This window comes from Leucopleurus acutus (genome assembly GCF_964270905.1).
Source record: "Leucopleurus acutus genome assembly, chromosome: 4".
NCBI lineage: Eukaryota > Metazoa > Chordata > Mammalia > Artiodactyla > Delphinidae > Leucopleurus > Leucopleurus acutus.
The window spans coordinates 65,246,475-65,266,814 of record NC_139146.1 but is presented as its reverse complement, the minus strand read 5'-3'; the positions used below and the strand labels follow the sequence as shown (position 1 = coordinate 65,266,814).

The 20,340-nt window shown below is 40.8% G+C and overlaps 1 protein-coding gene across 1 annotated transcript in view; it reads left to right on the top strand.

The window, feature by feature from the left end:
- Positions 1 to 20,340, top strand: part of APBB2 (amyloid beta precursor protein binding family B member 2) — a 345,736-nt gene that overhangs the window by 148,345 nt on the left and 177,051 nt on the right. The window contains exon 7 of the mRNA XM_082838844.1: positions 10,759 to 11,574. Coding sequence (XP_082694970.1) covers positions 10,759 to 11,574 — 816 coding nt within the window. The remainder of the gene's footprint in view (positions 1 to 10,758; positions 11,575 to 20,340) is intronic.

Genomic DNA, 20,340 nt, shown 5'->3' with positions numbered 1-20,340 from the left:
TTAAAATAAGATAGAAGAAGTAATTGAACTTAACTGCATGCATGTATTAATTGCATGACTCTACTAATATCATAATGTGAAAACATTTTAGTTGACTATAACAGAAAACTAAAACTCTGTCACATTTTGCCATGTAGGATTGCATGTTAGAGCCTGTGAACTGTTAAATTTGAACAAAGGAGGCATTGGTGGTGAGTCTGCATAAACAGCATCTTAGGCATTGCGGGGTTTGTCTAGAATAGAACTCCCAATTCAGAATTCTCCCTGGATCTAATGCTGATTAATTTGAGGCCTTAATAAGAAAACCAACTTAATTTCATTGTATGCCCCTTTCTCTGTGTCATGATGGATGCTAGTCTGCATACAATGTGGTGTGGGATTGAATTCTTAGCCTCATAGTAATATAATAAGACAAAAGCAATTGCAATGACATTTTGAATTAAACATAATATAGGACTGTAAGTGGCAAATAGATCTAGGTAGATTCTATATTTGTTAGGGCACATACCCCTCCGCAAATTCTGAGTTTCTAAATAAGTAAATTTAAACCATGGACAAATAGATGTTAATGTCCCTAAATTCTAAAATTAAGCTCAATAAGTATGTCCAAGTCTTCTTCTCCTTTATATAACACTGCATGTTACATCTCAACAGAGAACTAAAATTAAAACATAATAAAATAAACACTAAGCTAAGTAGAGGCAGTTGAGTGACCAGAAATATCCTTTTATTAAAGACAGCTGAAAACAATGTGACCAACGTTAAGTTCACACAGGAAAATTAGGAACTTAGAGGCAATTCTTAGAAGCCGGTTTAGGGGCAGGGAGTAGATTTTCTTTGTAAATCCATATTTGAATAAGTATATTAATTTTGCAAAATCAAAGCAAATACATGTGTCCTTTGACGAATACATTTTAAGTGTTGAGAAGAATTCCTTAGCATTTAAAGTCTTTTATTACATTGCAAAATAGACTCAGCATGGAAACATAAGAATAAAGCTGGCAAACATGTAAACAATATGTTTTCCTCTAAATAGAGGCGAACTAATCAAATAACTTATAGAAATTTCTCATTGTCACTATATTTTGTTATACCAGTTATTCACTTTAACTGTTGTTACTCAAATTGCTTTATTCATTGGTAGTTATATAAGAGATAATGAAACCATTATCCAGCGTGGTTTTTTTTTTTTTTTTTTCCTTCTTTTGCGGTACACGGGCCTCTCACTGTTGGGGCCTCTCCCGTTGCGGAGCACAGGCTCCGGATGTGCAGGCTCAGCGGCCATCTGCGGCATGTGGGATCTTCCCAGACCGGGGCACGAACCCGTGTCCCCTGCATCGGCAGGCGGACTCTCAACCACTGCGCCACCAGGGAAGCCCAGCGTGGTTTTTAATAACACCTATTACTATCATGCATTGGTATAGGATGTAACATATTTTACAAGGAAAACGGTATTTTTATTTCAATAGAGTATCATTCCAGCCATTTTTTACGTGAAAATCCAATGGCAGCTAGTGAAGTAGAGTATGGACCAATAATTGGGATAAGGTTTGCTTTCAAGCCCATTTTCAACTCTTAGGAGCTGTGACTACAAAGAGCCTTTAAAGAAACAAACATGCCAGAATGTATACCCTTATATGTCTTGGAAAATTCTTGTTGAACCTTCGAGATTCAACATGGGAGTCCCTTCCGAGTAGGTCTCAGCCTGTGACATAGTAGAGTAATTACCCTATTTCAAGGACACTGCCATTGTCTAATGTTTTTTTTTTTTCTCTTTTGGAATTGACTTGAGGCCAGCTTATCAGTTTTTCAAGAAAATCTGTGTTGTTACTTTAGCTTACCTACTTTTCCTCACCTAAACCAGCTTGATCACTGACTATGTTAATCAAACGTGGCCATAAAACTCTAGAGCTATATTTAAAAAATACAGTTGTCTTCAGAAGACGTCCTTTAGAAGAAGACGAAATGATGAAAACAGCTTAGACATTGAGCAAAGAAAATATCCTCGGGATAAGCATATAATATCCCAAGGTGACTACATCTGCTGGGTGTGATGTTGGAATACCAGGTTAATTTCCCACCTGGAGTGCCTTTCTCTTCCTTGTCCACTGGTGGACCCTAACCCTAGCCCTATCCTTCAAGACCCAGCTCAGCTGTTCCTTTTGTGGGAGTCTTCCTTAAACCTCTGTCCTCATCCTTAATATCTTCTCGTAAGACCCTGTGCGTACTTTAGACATTGGGAGTTTTGTTAATAATGTATCCTTTTGTCTCTGCCCTGTCTGAGTTTCTTGAAGAAAAGTGTTTGGTGCATTTTTTTTTTGACTTTCCTCAGATCCACTTGGGATGTTGGGCAGAGTGAGCCCTCAGGCAGTTTAGCTGAATGGGGCATGGGAAACCCCTTAGGTGGGTCAGACCTAGTGGGTGAAATCACCTCTTTATCTTAGAGCCTGGGGAGGTTGTCCTCCTGGTTTAAAAACTTCTAAGGTTCTAATCCTGTGATCTCTCTGACCCAGGGACCCAAGCTGCCTCCTAATAACCTTTGCCTCCTTTGTTCATAGAGAAGTTCTTATCATTTTTGTCACATTGAGAGTTTACTTTCATGAGTAATTTCAGGAAACCAGCTTTATCTTGCCTCTCCTTCCTAAAAGAAAAAAAAAAAATCTGAGTTTACTTCATTTCCTTAATACTTTGAGGTCTAGTTCAAAAGGCAAATTCCTCAGGGCAGAAGTTTTGCTGTTAACTCCTCAGTGGAAATAAAGTTGTATAGCAGAAAAATTAAAAAAATAAAGAAAATGTGAAGTCTCATTTAAGAATTGGTCAGGCATTGAGCTTCCCCGGCCCGTTTGTCAATTTCCAATTTTGTTAAACATGCCAAGGGAGCAGAGGGAGAGCAGCAGGTTATTGAAGAGAGGAGTTTCCTGTCATTACTGACAAACTTTCTTTGACAGGAGGCTAGAGGTCTCAGAAAAGAGAAGGGGGGAGGGCAGGTTTAACTCCGGGCTCCAGCATGGGTTTGTATTAGGATGTCACCTGAGTTACGGGGTTACATCTCAGGGCTGGGATCTTTGCGCCTCAGGGTTTGAGGAAAGCTTTGTTAGTTAGCCATGAAATTAAAGTGACCCTGGCTTACCTAATTTTAGTTAGGCTTCATAAAAAATACTCTGTGCATTATATTAACTACAGCTCTTTTAGTTGCTGAAAATCTATTGGCTTCAATACCCTGGAAGTCCTGGCGCCTCATGTTTCAGGCATGACTCGTTTCAGGGATTCCAGCAGTGTCATTAGGGCGTGTTCACTTTCTCTCTGTTTCCTGGCTCTCTCTGCCCGTTTGTTAGGTCTTACGTACACAGGTGTCTCTTCATGGTGACCTCTTAAAGCTCTAGGCTTAGAAATCGTCTAGTTCAAGAAAAAGAGAAAAGAGAGCACTTCTCTTCTGATCATTCTGGCAGAAAGCTTAGGATTGGTCATATGCTTTTCCTTGATCCAGTCACCACAGCCGTGGAGATGTGCTCCTCTGATTGGCTGGGCCTAGGCCATGGACCTCGTGAATAAGGGGTAGAGTCATCTCTGCCTGAAACACAGGGGCTGAATTCCTCTGTGAGAGCAGATATTTTAATTTTGTCAGTTTTGTTCACTGCTGTCTCCTCAGCAGTTAGAACTGTATCTGTCGCATAGTAAGGCACGAAAAAATATTTGTTGAATGAATGAATGAGCGTGGACGGAGGCTGATTCTCAAGAAAAACTGAAGCTTTTACCAGAGAAGAAGGAAATACATGCCAGGTCATAACAGATGTTTGTGCAGCGTGCATGCAGGAGAGTGGCAGCAGGAATAATATGAGCTCTCGTCACACTCTTAGCTCTGAACGTATACTGAGCTCTGGAGCCTCTTGAATGGATGTCGCATCTTTGTGAGTTATGCTCAAGACAGCATGATGAATAGATGCGGAGGTGATGGCAAAGTCATGGGTCCCATTCACCTTCGAGATATCCAGGGGCAGAGCCACCTTTGCACTGAAGACAGGCCCTCAGGGTTATGGACATTTGCTTGCTCATTCCTCATTCATTTTGCTTATTTTGTACACTGTTGTGTTCCTGACCTTGGCATGTCATAGATGCTCAGAGAGTATTTAGATAATGAATGAGTGAAAAATATTTAGTTAATAAATGAGTGAACGATTAATGAACCAAACATTTATTGAGTGCTCTTATGTGCCAGGCTTTGTAAAAGGAACTGGAAACTCTGGAATATAAAAATGAAAGGGGAATGCAAATCAAAATTAAATCACACTTGTTTGGGTAGCTATAATCAAAAAGAGACAATAGCAAGTGTTGACAAGAATGTAGAGAAATCAAAACCTTCATGCATTGCTAGTGGGAATGTAAACTGGTACAACTGCTTTGCAGAACAGTCTAGCAGTTCCCCACAAGGTTTTATACACACACACACACACACACGTATACATATGGTATGTATGTCTATATATAGGTGTGCACATCACAGGAGAATTATAATCAGCAGTTCCGCTCTTGGGTATATATCCAAGAGAATTGAAAACATATGTCCACACAAAAACTTGTACACAAATGTTCATAGCAGCATTATTCATAATAGCTAGAAAGTGTAAACAATCCAAATACCTGTGTTAACTGATGAACAGATAAACAAAATGTGGTAGATAGAATATGATTTGATCATAAAAAGGAATGAAGTAGTGACACATACTAAAACATGGATGGTCCTTAAGGATACACATAAGTGAAGGAAGCTGATCACAGAGACCACATATTGTATGAGTCTGTTTATATGAAATGTCCAGAACAGGCAAACCCATGAAGACGGAAAGTAGATTAGTGGTTTACAGGGGCTTAGGGGAGGGAGGAATAGAGAGTGACTGCTAATGAGTACAGGATTTCCTTTTGGGGTGATAAAAACGTTCTGCAATTAGGTTGTAGTGATGAATGCACAACTCTGTGCGTATGCTAAAGACCCCCGAATTATACTTTAAAAAGGTGAACTTTATGGTATGTGAATTATATCTCAATAAAACTGTCATAAAAAGTGAACAAAACAGTCACTGCCCTCAAGGCACTTGCAGTGTTGAAGGGGAGAGAGATCTCTCAATTGGTGTTATAGTATAGTATAGAAGTGCTGATGTGAACTGCATGTCACACACCTAGCACAGAGGATTATGTTCAGGAGTCAGAGAAGACCTAAAGGAGGACATGTGAGCTGGGTTTTGAAGGATTTATAGGAGTTGTCAGGCAGGAAATAGGGCAGGGGTAAAGCAGATGAGGGCAAAGGACCTTCCCGGGCAGAGGAAACAAATTCTATGTGCAGAAGCAAAGAGTTGTGAAGAGGCTTAGCATCCTCAGAAAAGTTCACTGTTGCTGTCATGTAGGGACCACGATGGGAGGGGGAGGTGCAGTGACAGGAGATGTGGTGGGAAGGGTAGATTTAGGCTAGCAGAGGAGAATTTGAAGTGCCTTGTATACTGAGCTGAATTTGGACAACAGGGAGCCAGTAGAATTTTTTTTTTTTTTCCTCCCGGGCCCAGCCGCTCCATGGCATGTGGGATCTTCCCGGACTGGGGCACGAACCCGTGTCCCCTGCATCGGCAGGCAGACTCTCAACCACTGCGCCACCAGGGAAGCCCCAGTAGAAATTTTTAAACTGAGAATTGCACCGTCCATTTGTTTTTAGAATTGCAGAGGACGAACTGTGTCAGTGTAGACTGGAGTTTGAGAGACTGTTGTGCTTGGGAGATACAGGAGGAAACTTCAAGTGGTGAGAACCTGAAAGCAGCCATAAAGATGGTGAGAAGGGGGAACTCAATTTATTGGAGAAACGTTTTCTAGTAAAATTGACAGAATTTGGTAGGATAAGAAACTCATGAAGGGCTATTCCCAGGTTTCCAGGCAGGGAATTTGGGAGAATGGCAATGCCATGAATTCTCAGTTAGCATCCAGCCCGTGCATTAGTGGACTTAACTTCCCCTCTTTCCCCAGTTTATAGGGAGTAGTACAGCAAGTTTTCTTTGATCTATAACTATAGTAAAATCATGTGAGGCAGAGAAAAATGGAACCAGCTTAAATACACCAACTTTTGATTAGAGTCTCAATATAGCATCTTTCATTCTATATCCTTTCATTTCCACGTCCATAGCGCATCTGTTTTTCAACATAATTTGTTATATTACTGTTATGTTGCTATTTCCCATTCTACTTAATTCTCTTCTGTTCAGTGTTATTAATGATACAGATGGTAAACAGGAGGAGATAAGGAACAGAGGAAGGCCCGGAATTGGGTGATGGGGATCACGGGGTGACAGGAGCACGTGTGCTGTGTGCACCAGAGCCTCTGCTGGGCCTCCAGTTTTCTTCACACCAAAGCACGGAGAACTTTAAGCTGTTGGGATCACAGCTGGTGAGAAATCATGTTTGGCAAAGAAGTACACCAGTCTGCTCTGGGTCAAAAAAAAAAAAAGGCTATTTGACTCTAAATAGTCTTTTCTTCTTTGGGGAGTTATGACAGAATTGAACAGGAATTTTCTTGAGCTGAGTCTGAGGAACAAAATAAATTGGTCTAGACAGTATTGAAGGATTTTATTTTAAATCTTGCCCAGATGCTGCTTGCATGGGGGGAGAGCTGAGATAACTGACCACTGATCACCTTTTCCCTTTCTGAGAGCATTAGTCTTTTTCAAGGAAAGGAAAAATGAATTTACCGTTGACTATTTAGGCAGTAATGGTGGTTTCCTTTCAATCTTTAATAAGAAACTCAAAAATTTAACCTAGGCTTTTTAAGTAAACATTTCTTGAGATGTTAATGAAACACTTGTCTTTTTCATTTTATTCAACAGTTTATTCTGCGAACATTTACTGAGTGCCTACTGCATGATAGGCCGCTGTGCTTGTTGCTGGAAGTCACAGCTTAGTGATAAACTCAAATAGGTTAAAAATAAAAGTGTGAGAAATGCCGTTATGCTATGGAGAAATGGAGATAGATTTATGAAAGGCGTAGAAGAAGCAGCCCTGGAATCTGTCTAGAGGGGCAAGAGAAGGCTTCCCAAAGAGGTGACATCTACCCTGAATCTTAAAGGTGGAGCAGAAATTTGCCAGGAAGGAGGGAGGGATGCTGAGAATGTGTGCACGTATAAGGAACGTGACATGTGTGACCGGAGTGTTCCAGGAGCTTCTGAAATCATTAATATGCATATGTATCTTCTTTTTCTTCCAAATCTCTCACTTACTGCAGTGGTTCTCAGCCTTGGCCACACACTAGAATCACCCAAAGAACATTTCATTTTAATACCCTGACTGGGCCCAATCCCAAACTAATTGAATCAGAATTTGGGAGTGTCTTAGGGGGTGGGGCCTGGGCTTCTGGGCTTTTTAAAAGCTCCCCAAGGTGTGCATGCAGCTAGGGTTGGAGCAATCCCTTGTTCCTGTCACACCTGTTCCCTTACCTTTCAGAGACCTCTGACCCCTTGGCCTTTTCCTTTTCCCCTAGCTCTTCACCCTCTTCCCGGCTCCGTCTCCTGCCCTCCTCAGGCCAGATCCTGGAGTGCATTCCTCACTGTTCACATCTGACACCTTAATCATGTCCCCCTCTGTGCCTATTTCTTTCCTTTTTAAAAATCCCATTCCAAAGGTTGCCTTTTCATTTTCTGTCCGACTTACCTCACTCAGTATGACAATCTCTAGGTCCATCCATGTCACTGCAAATGGCATTATTTTTTTCCTTTTTTATGGCTGAGTAATATTCCATTGTATATTTGTACCATATCTTCTTTCTCCATTCCTCCGTTGATGGACATTTAGGTTGCTTCCATGTCCTGGCTATTATAAATAGTGCTGCAATGAACATTGGGGTACCTATATATTTTCGAATTACAGTTTTCTCCAGAAATATATCCCCAGGAGTGGGATTCCTGGATCATATGGTAGCTCTATTTTTAGTTTTTTAAGGAATCTTCATACTGTTCTCTATAGTGGCTATACCAATTTACCTTCCCACCAACAGTGTAGGAAGGTTCCCTTTTCTCCACACCCTCTCCAGCATTTATTGTTGTAGATTTTTTGGATTCTGACCAGTGTGAGGTGATATACCTCACTGTAGTTTTGACTTGCATTTCTCTAATAATTAGTGATGTTGAGCATCTTTTCATGTGCTTTTTGGCCATCCCTGTGTCTTCTTTGGAAAAATGTCTATTTAGGTCTTCTGCCCATTTTTTGTTTGGGTTGTTTGTTTTTTTGATATTGAGCTGCATGAGCTGTTTGTATATTTTGGAGATTAATCCTTTGTCCATTGCTTCGTTTGCCAATATTTTCTCCCATTCTGAGGGTTGTCTTTTCATCTTGTTTATGGTTTCCTTTGCTGTGCAAAAGCTTTGAAGTTTCATTAGGTCCCATTTGTTTATTTTTGTTTTTATTTTCATTACTCTAGGAGGTGGATCAAAAAAGATCTTGCTGCGATTTATGTGAGAGAGTGTTCTGCCTATGTTTTCCTCTAAGAGTTTTATAGTGTCCAGTCTTAACACTTAAGTATTTCATCCATTTTGAGTTTATTTTTGTGTATGGTGTTAGAAAATGTTCTAATTTTATTCTTTTACATGTAGCTGTCCAGTTTTTCCCAGCACCACTTATTTAAGAGACTGTCTTTTCTCCACTGTATACTCTTGCCTTCTTTTTCATAGATTAGATGACCATAGGTGCGTGTGTTTATCTCTGGACTTTCTATCCTGTTCCATTGATCTATATTTCTGTTTCTGTGCCAGTACCCTACTGTTTTGATTACTGTAGCTTTGTAGTATATTCTGAAGTCAGGGAGCCTGATTCCTCCAGCTCTGTTGGCTCAGAGTTTTTATCTGTCACATCCAGGGTATAAAAGCCACTTAAATATTAACTCACCAAGAAATTTTGATGGTATTCTTTCTTAAAATGTGTATAATTATAAGCAGAGTAAAAAAAAATTCTCCCTAATAACATTGCTAGGATATAGTATCTAACATCGTAAAATAGCCTCATAGCAATTTTTTTGCCATACCTTCTAAAAAGCCAGCAGATTGCCGGATTTTTTATAATAATGTCACTCTAAATACCCAGAAGTCTAAGTGTAATTTTCTCTTGTGTGCCTATGTTATGGTTGTGTGTCTCAGGGAAAACTTCATGTGGGTTCAATATGGACCCTTTTCATATCAAATGCTGCTCTGGAGTGAGGTTGAATTATAAATTGAAATATGTTTTCTGTAAAATGGTAGTAGTAGCCAAAACAGTATACATTTTTGTTTAAAATTTAGTCATCAGAATAGTGTTTAAAAGGGAAAAACAAACCAGATTCTCAATGAAGCCCAAGTGCAGTAGGTGCTGGGTAAGCAGGAATCCTTATAAATAATAATTCTAAAGAATGGGGCCCAAAGTCTAACCACTTTGGGTTACAGCCTTAGCTATCTCTGTGGGCCATATGGTCATTCTTTCGTAAATATGGACACTGTCTGGAGTGTACAGATGTTCCCTAGCTTCCAAGAAGCACACAGACTCTAGAATCAGTGGGTGACTCTTTTCTAAAATAGCTCATCCTGAGTATCGGATGATGGAAAGGGATACCTCTAAGCTTCCGAACGGTAGAACATTCTTACCTTCCTTCCCTGCGGAGGTCTCTGTTTTGCCTGGTGGAGGAAGAGGGAGTTGTCATAGTACAATTTCAGGAATGTTGGGAGCTGTGCTTTGGTTCATCTACTGCTGGTGTAGAGCCCACGGAGGTCTCTGGAGGGCAAGGGATCAGATAAGAAAGAAGTCATTCCTTATAGACTGAGAAATCTGAAACCTCAGAAATTCTTGCTGATGAATTTTATTCCCTTCTAGTCTGAGAAACCTTTCTGTCTTCCTAGCAAGAGACGCATGGAACAAATCACTGATGGTGTGAACAATATTTGAGATAAATGCAACTGTCAGATAATTTCCTAGGAGTTCTGCAAGGGCTTGTGGTGACTGCAAACCGCTGAGTCTGTGTTTTAATTCAGTGGAATATATTCAGACTCCTTTGGGGAGTCTAACACGTCTTTGGCCAAGGGCTCAATGCTGCATTATTAGTAATAGTTTTATGTGAGTATGTATGTTCTTGAGCAATTAAGCCATTTCTCCAAAATTTCTGTTTACTACAAACAGTAAGCCCAGGTCAGAAATGTTCACAAGACATTATCAAACTCTAATGGAGGTTTGATTTTTCCTGGTGTTCAGAACACAATTTCTAAACATGGTGAAGAAAAATTACCTTGGATGTATGGTGCTTCATTGAACAGTGACCTTTCAGGTTAATTAAGAAAGCTGGAGCCCCAGAGGATTTTTGAGCTACTTTTTTGTTGCCTGAGGGAATGACAGAATAGAAATGTGATGTGAATGTTTAGAAAGCGGATGATTTGCAAGGTTGTGAAAAAGCGAAGACCAGCTGCTGGAAGAAGATGCTTTTATATGATTTCAAAAGAGAGATACTTTTTTACTTTAAGTAAAATTTGGACCCTCAGACCTCCTAGCTTTTCTATAAATTGGCTTTTGTGTATACACATTAAGCCTTTTATTTGCTCCTGTTTAATGTATGAGCAAACGTTGAAAAGAGAGAGGAAAATGGGTCTGTTCTACAAAACTGCAACGGAAGCATTGGTTCTTTCAATTTTCTGTATAGAAATGTTTGCTCACTCTCTATGCTGAGTAGTTTAATCATGCCAGGCGTCTAATGACCAGTTTTCTTTTTTTTTCCAGCTGACTCAGGTGTAGACACTTTGGCAGTGTTTATGGCCAGCAGCGGAACGACAGACGTCACGAATCGGAATAGCCCGGCCACACCACCAAACACCCTTAATCTCCGTTCCTCCCACAATGAATTGTTGAACGCTGAAATAAAACACACAGAAACCAAGAACAGCACACCCCCCAAATGCAGGAAAAAATATGCACTGACTAACATCCAGGCGGCGATGGGCCTCTCGGATCCGGCTGCACAGCCCCTGCTGGGAAATGGCTCTGCCAACATCAAGCTGGTGAAAAATGGAGAGAACCAGCTCCGGAAGGCTGCAGAACAAGGGCAGCAGGACCCCAACAGAAACGTCAGCCCCACTGCAGTCATCAACATAACTTCTGAGAAGTTAGAGGGTAAAGAGCCCCAGCCACGGGATTCCTCGGACTGCGAAATTTTACCCTCCCAGCCCCGAAGAACCAAGAGCTTCCTGAATTACTATGCAGACCTGGAGACCTCAACCAGAGAACTCGAGCAGAGCTTGGGAAACCAGCATGGGGCTGTGGAAGACAAGGCCCAGCCAAGCCAGAGCCAGGCCTCCACCGTCGCTGGGAATGGCGACTTACTGCTGCAGAAACCAAACAGACCCCAGTTCAGCCCTGAGGATGGCCAGATAGCCACCGTATCATCCAGCCCGGAGACCAAGAAGGATCACCCTAAAACGGGGGCCAAAACTGACTGTGCACTCCACCGGATCCAGAACCTGGCACCGAGCGACGAGGAGTCCAGCTGGACGACCCTGTCCCAAGACAGTGCCTCCCCCAGCTCCGCAGATGAGACAGGTACCTGGGAAAGGTGTAGCCTACGGTGGCACTTTCTTTTGGTGTTTTCCCTTATTGATGGAATGAATCTCTACCCTGACCCCCTCCCCCAAATTTTCATCTGCAGGTAGAGAAGAACATGAGCCTCTTGGGGTAAAATTGGGCAATGTGTGTGAAAATATCATTAGATTCCTCAGCGGTTTCATTTTGACTCATACATAAGTTGTTTGTCCCGGGAGGCATTTTTGTAAAAGAAATAGCTCCCCGGTGTTAAGTACAGTAAAACATCACCTGTTTAGCAACTATACTGCCAGTGGTTAGGTGAACTATTTCTATATACTACGTAGAAATGCTGGGTTTTGTTAAGGAAAATAATAAAAGGGAGACCCTTGCCAGGGGCAAGATATAACCTGAAAGAGAGAACCAAGTATTTTAAAATTCTCTGAAAAAACCTTATTTATGCTCAAGCTAATGAAAAGTTTAAGGTTTAAAAAGTTGAAAGTCTCTTCGTTAAAGGCACTTCCTTTTTGACCTTTACTGGGGAACATTTTATTAGTCTTGTTCAAGTGATATTTGAAAGTGAGAGAGTAGTGTTTCCTTTAACATGTATTTGGAAGTTTTGGATTTTAACTAGTCTAGTTGAGACCAGTCTTTCCTAACTTTTGTCTCTATTTTGTACCATCTTTGGATTTTTCAGAGGAGTGAAAATTGTCACAGAAATGAACAGGGTCCTAAAACTCAGCTACTTTTAATCTTATCTTCTCATAGCCCCTACTTTACTGATCATGAGGTTAAAAGACTGGAGAACGGTATTGTGTCTGAATTCACTGTAAACAAGCACTCACAAAGGCTTATTTCTTTAACCTAACCCTGCCTCTGGTGGATCCCAGGGCTCTGTTAATGTGATACAGATGTAACAGATAGAACCACCAGGGAAGGAACTGACATTTTACCCACCTAGAAGGCAGAGAAATTACAAGGACTACAGATGGGAAAAGAGGAGAAAGTAAGACATTAACTTGTTTAAAAAAACAAGAAAAAAGGGGTTTTGAAGTGCCCTTTAAAACCAGAGTGCTTTAAAGGATAGATTCCATCAGCCTCCTGTAGCTGGATGTGGCGGTAGAGAGGTTGAGATGAGCCCATTTCATCTCAGAAATGCCTGGATCTGCACATTATTGGAATCGTAATTATGTATAGTAATGTCACCGAGTTCACAACTCTCTATTACTTTTCACATTTAGAGACTGCATATCCTGTAGCCGATGGACACTGTCACCTGCTAGTGTTTGAATCTATATAAATGGCTCCTTGAGTGTCTCACATTCAAACTCAACCTCGTGTGTCCAGCGCCCTCCACTGAGGCCACACTGTCTTCCTCACGTCGTGGCAGCCTTTCTGCTGCTCTTCCAGGCCCTGTGCTCCCTTTTGTAGCTATATTTTAAATATTACTGAAAGGTATTAAGTAACAGTAAAGTCTGTCTCCTCGGTTCCTCACTCTGGCCCCCTTTTTTCCAGTGACAACCACTACTTTTTTTTTAGTTTTTTTTTTTTTCAGAAACCATTTTAGGCATGTACCCACATTTATAATAAATATTAAAATTTACCCAAATTTTATAATGATATTTTTAAAGAGTCCTTACCATTTAGAGATACATACTAAAATATTATAGTATAATATAATATATTATACTATAATATTGTATATGGGATTTTGCCCATAAGCTGATCCTTGTTAAAGGTGGGTACATAAGGGTTTATTATTCTGTTCTCTCTCATTTTGTATGTTTAAAAATTTCCACAGTAAAAATTAAAACAAGAAAAAAAATGACACATTACATATTTTATAAATGCTTTGCTTTTTCCACCAAAGTATATATTTTGCAGATCAGTTCATATCAGGATATAGCATTTTTCTACCTCAGGCTGAATTTAAGTATTAAGCATGCTGTTCCACCCTCTTTAAGCTCCATGATTTATTTAATGATTCCCTCGCTGCTGAGTGTTTAGGGTATTTCTATCCCTGGCCCCTTCGCTTACTAAGTGCTGGTGTCAGAAAGGGCTGGTGGTGAGCACCAAGTTTATTTTTTATTTTATTTCTTTATTTGGCTGCATTAGGTCTTAGTTGCAGCATGCGGGACCTTTTGTTGTGGTGCGCAGGCTTCTCTCTAGTTGTGGCGTGAGGGCTTCAGGGCGTGCGGGCTTAGTTGCCCCACGGCATGTGGGATCTTAGTTCCCAGACTAGGGATCGAACCCGCGTTCCCTGCATTGGAAGGCAGATTCTTAACCACTGGACCACCAGGGAAGTCCCAAGAGCACCAAGTTTAAACTGTACCTGTACACTGGCTTGGTCCACTGCCACTCTCTCCAGGGGGCCTTTCCAGGGTCCCCTCAGCTCACCACTCATTTGCTCGGTGTCCTGGTGTTACTTGCCGCTGGGGTTTCTCTACAGAACCCATTACAGGGCTTGGCATGTGATGTGAACTGGATTAGAGTTTTCTGACGTGTTGAGAGGATACATTCATTTTTCATTCTTAAAGTCGCTTTTGAAGACCTTGAGTTTTAGAGTAAGGATGGCAGTATGGTGATGGCCCGTAATGGCTAGCTAAGGATAGACATTTTGAATCAGATGTGCTTGATAGTGTGTTAGCTGTGACCCAACTCTCTGAAGCTGTGAGACTGAGTTTTTTACAAATGCTAGAAGCCATCCCTTCAAAATCATCACTTCGGGATCTTTATTTCAGCGTAATGCAATGCCTCAGAATATTAATAATATTTGGGAATTCTTTGGGAATTTCCGTAGAGCCAGTTGTGAACTCCAACTGAAAAGACACCTCTTTACTTCATGATCACACAGATCACATAAATTAGCAAGTAAAATAAAATAATTGATCATTCAGCATTGGTATTTTTTTTTGAGGTAATCTTTCCAGTGAAACATACTGTTAGTGTTCACAGTGATCACAGTCTTTTTTTTTTTTTTTTTTTTTTGCCACACTGTGTGGCACGTGGGATCTTAGTTCCCCGATCAGGGATCGAACCCATGCCCCCTGCATTGGGAGTGCGGAGTCTTAACCACTGGACTGCCAGGGAAGTCCCACAGTCAATTTAAACTAAACACTTCTAATGGTGAAGTCATTATTATATATGTTTTATATAGTATATATGAGTTTTTATATATATATATGTAAAATAAACACAAAATACTAATTGTTGAAAGAAAAGAAATAAGTGCAAGTATTTTGTAAGATACTAGTATGCAGCACCATTTTACATATATACATATATACAAAGTGTACATACTTGCTTATTCACTGTGTGCTAAGCAAGTATTCATCACAGTGGTGTATGTTGTGTGACTAAATCTTGACCCAGTTATCTTCGGATTGTAGATTGTGCTTTGGGGAGCCTGGAAAAATAAATAGACTCATTTCTACCTTAGGGGCACGCTTTCCAAGTTATAAAATATTTTTATAAAATGCTATTTATAAAATAAAATGCACTGCCCAGCCCAGAGACTGACCACTTTCTATTTCCCTTTCTTTCTGAATTGCCCAGGTTGGCATGTTAGTAACTTTCTTTGCACAGTCAATCACGTATATATGTTTCTCCTCTTTTCCTCCTATGTCGTCTGTCCTTTGAGAAGCAAGAGGTTATTAGAAGCCGGGGGCGGTGGGGAAGCATCAGCGGAGTTACTGAGTTTCATAGGAATTTAGAAAAGTTCAAAAGAATGCTCTGACCTGGATTCTAAAAGAAAGTGTTGCATCATTTTGGTACTTGAAAGTGGGAACCTTAAGTCTGTTCAGGTTTTGCCAGAGATGCAGTCCCCTCAGTGGCCCCAGGTAAGCATGATGGCTCAGATAAATATAGGTTGGTCAGATTGTGTGTAGTCTTTCCATTAATCACCTGGTGTTTTATGTTTGCTTCATGAAAACTTTGGAAAGACACAACATTCTGATACTACCAGGGTACCTAGTTTATACCAACAGGTAACTTAGGTTTAATTTGGGGCTTAATAAAATTGAAGATACAAAGTATGAAACTGGGTGGATCCTGTGGAATAGCCATTTCAAAATTAGGTTCATTACTAAAGTGTACAAAGGCAGAATATACACCGAGAAAATCAAATCTAGGTGGTGCAACAGTGGGCCCAATGCTGCATTAATTGATCATTGAGAGGATGGGCTCTAGAGTCAACTTCCTGAGTTCAAACCTCAGCTGGGTTCCATGTAGGCAATTTGCATAGCCTCTCAACTGTAAAATGGGGGTGCTAGTAGGGTTTTAGTATAGATCTGTTGTGAAGATTAAGTGAGAGCATCTTTGAAGAGCTCTTAGAACAGTGTCTGGCATATAGCAAGAGCTTAATAAATATTAGTGCTTATCATTATTAGTGATAATCATTATCCGTACAGCAGTGAGATAAAAGTTTACTTCTCTCTTAATTACGGATCACCTATATTTTGGGCTCTGATTTTATTACATATTAAAAAAATTTTTTTAATTGGAGTGTAGTTGCTTTACAGTGTTGTGTTAGTTTCTGCTGTACAGTGAAGTGAATCAGCTTTATGAATACATATATCCCCTTTTTTGGATTTCCTTCCCATTTAGGTCACCACAGAGCATTGAGTAGAGTTCCCTGTGCTATACAGCAGATTCTCATTAGTTATCTATTTTATACATAGTGGTGTATATATGTCAATCCCAGTCTCCAAATTCGTCCCCCCCCCACCCCCGTGGTCTGCATACGTTGGGCTCTGATTTTAGTTAGGACTTTCTGCATCTTCTAAGGGCAGGGATTGGTTTGTCTTCATCTTTATGCTGTCAGTGCCTGAAATATAGCAGGTAAACTTAGTAAATAAATAATGACTAATTGAATAAAAATGAAAGCTATCTACATATATCTCCAAATGGCCCTGATGTATTGAGTAAATCATTTAATATTATATTTTAATCAATGCCTGATTTTGATATTGGGTACATATTTTTAACTTAATTGATGATATTGCCTCACGGTGGAGGGGGGATACTGATTAACAAGTTTCTGGGGAAGGCACAGTGAAATTCTGGGTGCCAGGTCTTGTTTGTGATACTCTCTCACACTCAGGTGGCCATGCTGGGACTTGAACCAAGATCTTTGGACCTAGCATCCAGCACTTTTCCACTGTATCATAGTTCTGAGACCTAGGCTAGTGGCACCAGTGGCTGAATACATCAGGCTTTATCCACTTCAACTAGATTATCCTGATAATCTGAAAGATAGAAAATTATATTTTAGAGAACCTTTCCATCCCTGTAAACAATTGAGTTTTAGCTCAATTTTCATCTTCTCTGTGAAACCTTTCTAGACCCTCTGAGCTGTTGAAAGTCCTTTTTCTGTACCTCAAGGAAATATTTCCAATTCTCTGTTATCACATTCCTCTCAGCAGTTTGTAACCTTACTGGAAAGTTTTTGTTTAGACTTGGAGCTCCATGAAAGTAGAAGCTAAGTCTTCATTACATGTGGATGTGAACCTCTTCACACAGTACGTAACACATAGTGACAGGCTCCATAAATGTTATCGGTTTGCTGGTTGGGTAGATAGAGCTGGACCACAAACATGCATACTTTGAGGTTTGCTACATCAGTACAGCTTTAGAAATAGAAAAGGTAAGCACAACTTGTATAAAATAATTGTTCAGAACACCTGGATACGGTGATTCTTATTTGTATTCTAGGCTCCAGGGAGGGACGAAGAGTTGGGGCCAGTAGTTCAGTGTGTCACAAACGTTCTTTGTGTTTGAGTTTTTAAGTCTACAAGTCAGAATAGCCAGGGTTAAGGAAAAGGACCATTTTGTTTTCACTTACCTTCACACTTTGCCTTGCATTGTAAGTTGAACCATGTTGCTCGAGAGTTTGAATCCTTTGCTGTCTTAAGTTGATTGGTTTCCAGGCTTGAGGCAAGCAAAGTGGAACTCTTGCAAGTTGGATAGCTGGTGAGGGCAAAAGCCAAGGCACAGACCTAATTATGTCAACACAATTGGCAGCACTAATTATTTCTGGCCTTAGCTAGCTTAAGAGTGTTAGAGCTTTGGATAAGTTTATATTATTAACTTTCCGAAACGTCTTCTAGGTGTTCATTTTATGTGGAATGGATTTTGGTAATTTCAACCATAAATTACTTTTAAATTGCTTTTTGAAAGCTCTCATCCCTTTAAAAAAAAATTCCAGGATATAGAAAAGACCCAGTGTTCAGCTGGTTTGTCCTGCTGAATTACTTTTAATCTTTCAAACACCCTTTAGTGATTCACTAGCCTTCTTGTCTTGTCTTCTCAGTTGAGCGTTCCCTGATGTGACAGGAGGAATTCAAGAAGACAGATGTGGGATGTTTCCAAAATAGCTTGGACACATAGTTCTGGGATGGATGGTGTGATTTCCAAATTAGATTTTAGTATCTCAGGAGTAAGATGTATAAAAATATTTTTTATCTCACCTCATGACCTTAAGGAAGAAAATGATTTTGCTCAATTAATTATTTTTGGAAAGTTCTAGAAACAATTTATATTCAGTTGAATGATAGGATAGGTTTTGGTTGCCTTCCATTATAAAGTATTATACTAGGTACTTCAGGGTACACAAAAAAATGAATACAGTGCTGTGAGTGGCAAAAGAAGTCTACCAGTCTAGTAGTGAACACAAGACCGTTGATATATTCAAGATGGAACCAGGAAGGAGCCATGAGATGGTGGGATGTTGTGGGGTAAGGAGAGCTTAGAGGAGGAAGAAACTTTGGGATATGGAAGCTCAGGCATCGAAGTTATCTATGCTGAGATTAAATAGGTTTTCAACAGACGAAGATGTGGGGAGATCATTGCCCTTCAGAGCTGTTAAAAAAGTAAGGAGTCCTGGGCTTCCCTGGTGGTGCAGTGGTAGAGAGTCCGCCTGCCAATGCAGGGGATACGGGTTCGTGCCCCGGTCCGGGAAGATCCCACGTGCCGCGGAGCGGCTGGGCCCATGAGCCATGGCTGCTGAGCCTGCGCGTCCGGAGCCTGTGCTCCGCAGCGGGAGAGGCCACAACAGTGAGAGGCCCGCGTACCGCAAAAAGAAAAAAAAAAAAAAGTAAGGAGTCCTTTTCTTTTTTTAAATTAATCACTGAAGAAGTGTAATTCATGATTTTTTCCCCCACTCTTATGTCTGCTTTACTGACATCTTGAAATTAAAAATTTTAGAACCTAGTTTGGCAGGTTGCTCGGCTTCTGGGGAGAGGGAGTGGACAGAGACAGAGAGTGGCTGCTTAGGAAATGACTGGTTGGAGTCCTCCAGTAGTCCTGCGTGAAGTGCTCCCGGAAGTGCCAGTGATGCCTCCTTGGAGGGGGGCATGTCGCCTCTAAGATTGTGACCCAGTGGGATCACAGAGACAAAAGTACTACCAGCCACTTTCAGAAATTTTCTAGTCCAATTTCCTCATGAACATTCTGCCCTGACCCATTGTCCTCACAAAAGACCCTTAAGTTAATAAACTTAATGGTTTGTTCACCATTGCTTTGTTTTAATTCATCCGTTCATTTTTTCATTTGTTAATTCATATATATGTACTCATGCCAATTATTTTTTTAATGTCTACTCTGGGGACTGTGCTAGGTGCCCCAGACATAGAATTAAATTAGAACCCGTCTGTGACCTCAGATAGCTCACCTACAGTTTCCTGTCTCCATGGAAGACGTCCCCACCATCTGAAATGCGTCCCTGGGTTCTTTGTCCCATTTCACACGGCATGCCTCAGGAAGTACGGAAAGATAAAGCCCATCCCCAGATCCTGGGTAGTGTAAGTTTACAAGCAAAGAAGAGAAGAAGGTGTTTAGATGTTATATTAGTTTCTCAGGGCTGCTGCAACAAATTACCATACACTTTGCTTTAAGCCTTCCCTGGTGGCACAGTGGTTGAGAGCCCGCCTGCCAACGCAGGGCAAGTGGGTTCGAGCTCTGGTTTGGGAAGATCCCACATGCCGCAGAGCAACTAAGCCCGTGTGCCACAGCTACTGAGCCCGCATGCTACAGTCACTGAAGCCAGCGTGCCTAGAGCCCGTGCTCCACAACAAGAGAAGCCACCGCAACGAGAGGCCTGCCCACCGCAGTGGGCAGTGAAGAGTAGCCCCCGCTCGCTGTAACTAGGGAAAGCCCACGAGCTGCAGCGAAGACCCAGTGCAGCCAAAAATAAATAAATAAATAAATTTATTAAAAAAAAAAAAAACATACCATACAGGCTTAAAACAAAGAAATTTATTCTCACAGTTCTGGAGGCTAGAAGTTTGAAATCAAGTTATCAGCGGGCTTATTCACCCTCTAAAGGCTCTTTCCTTGCCTCTTCTAGGCTTCTGGTGGGTCCTGGCAATGCTTGGCATTCCTTGGCTTATAGCTGCATCACTGCAGTCTCTGCCTGTGTCTTCCCATGGCCTTCTTATAAGGACAACAGTCATTGGATTTAGGGCCCACCCTCATCCACTGCGACCTCACCTTAACTAATTATATCCGCAAAGACCATGTTTCCAAATAAGATCACATCCTGAGGTTCTGAGTGGATATGAATTTTAGAGGAATACTGTTCAACCCAGTACAAATATCTTCGTAGATAATTCCTTAATATCTGCAACACAGAGGAGGTGTGAAAGGATATTTGCAGAAAATTTATGTTTAAATTTTTCAGGAAGGAAAGTTAATACTTGCAGATATTGTCAGAACTGACAAATGAATAGAGTATGCTGCAGAGGACCTCAAGATAGTTTTGGTTGCCTTCACCCAAATTCTTCTATGAAG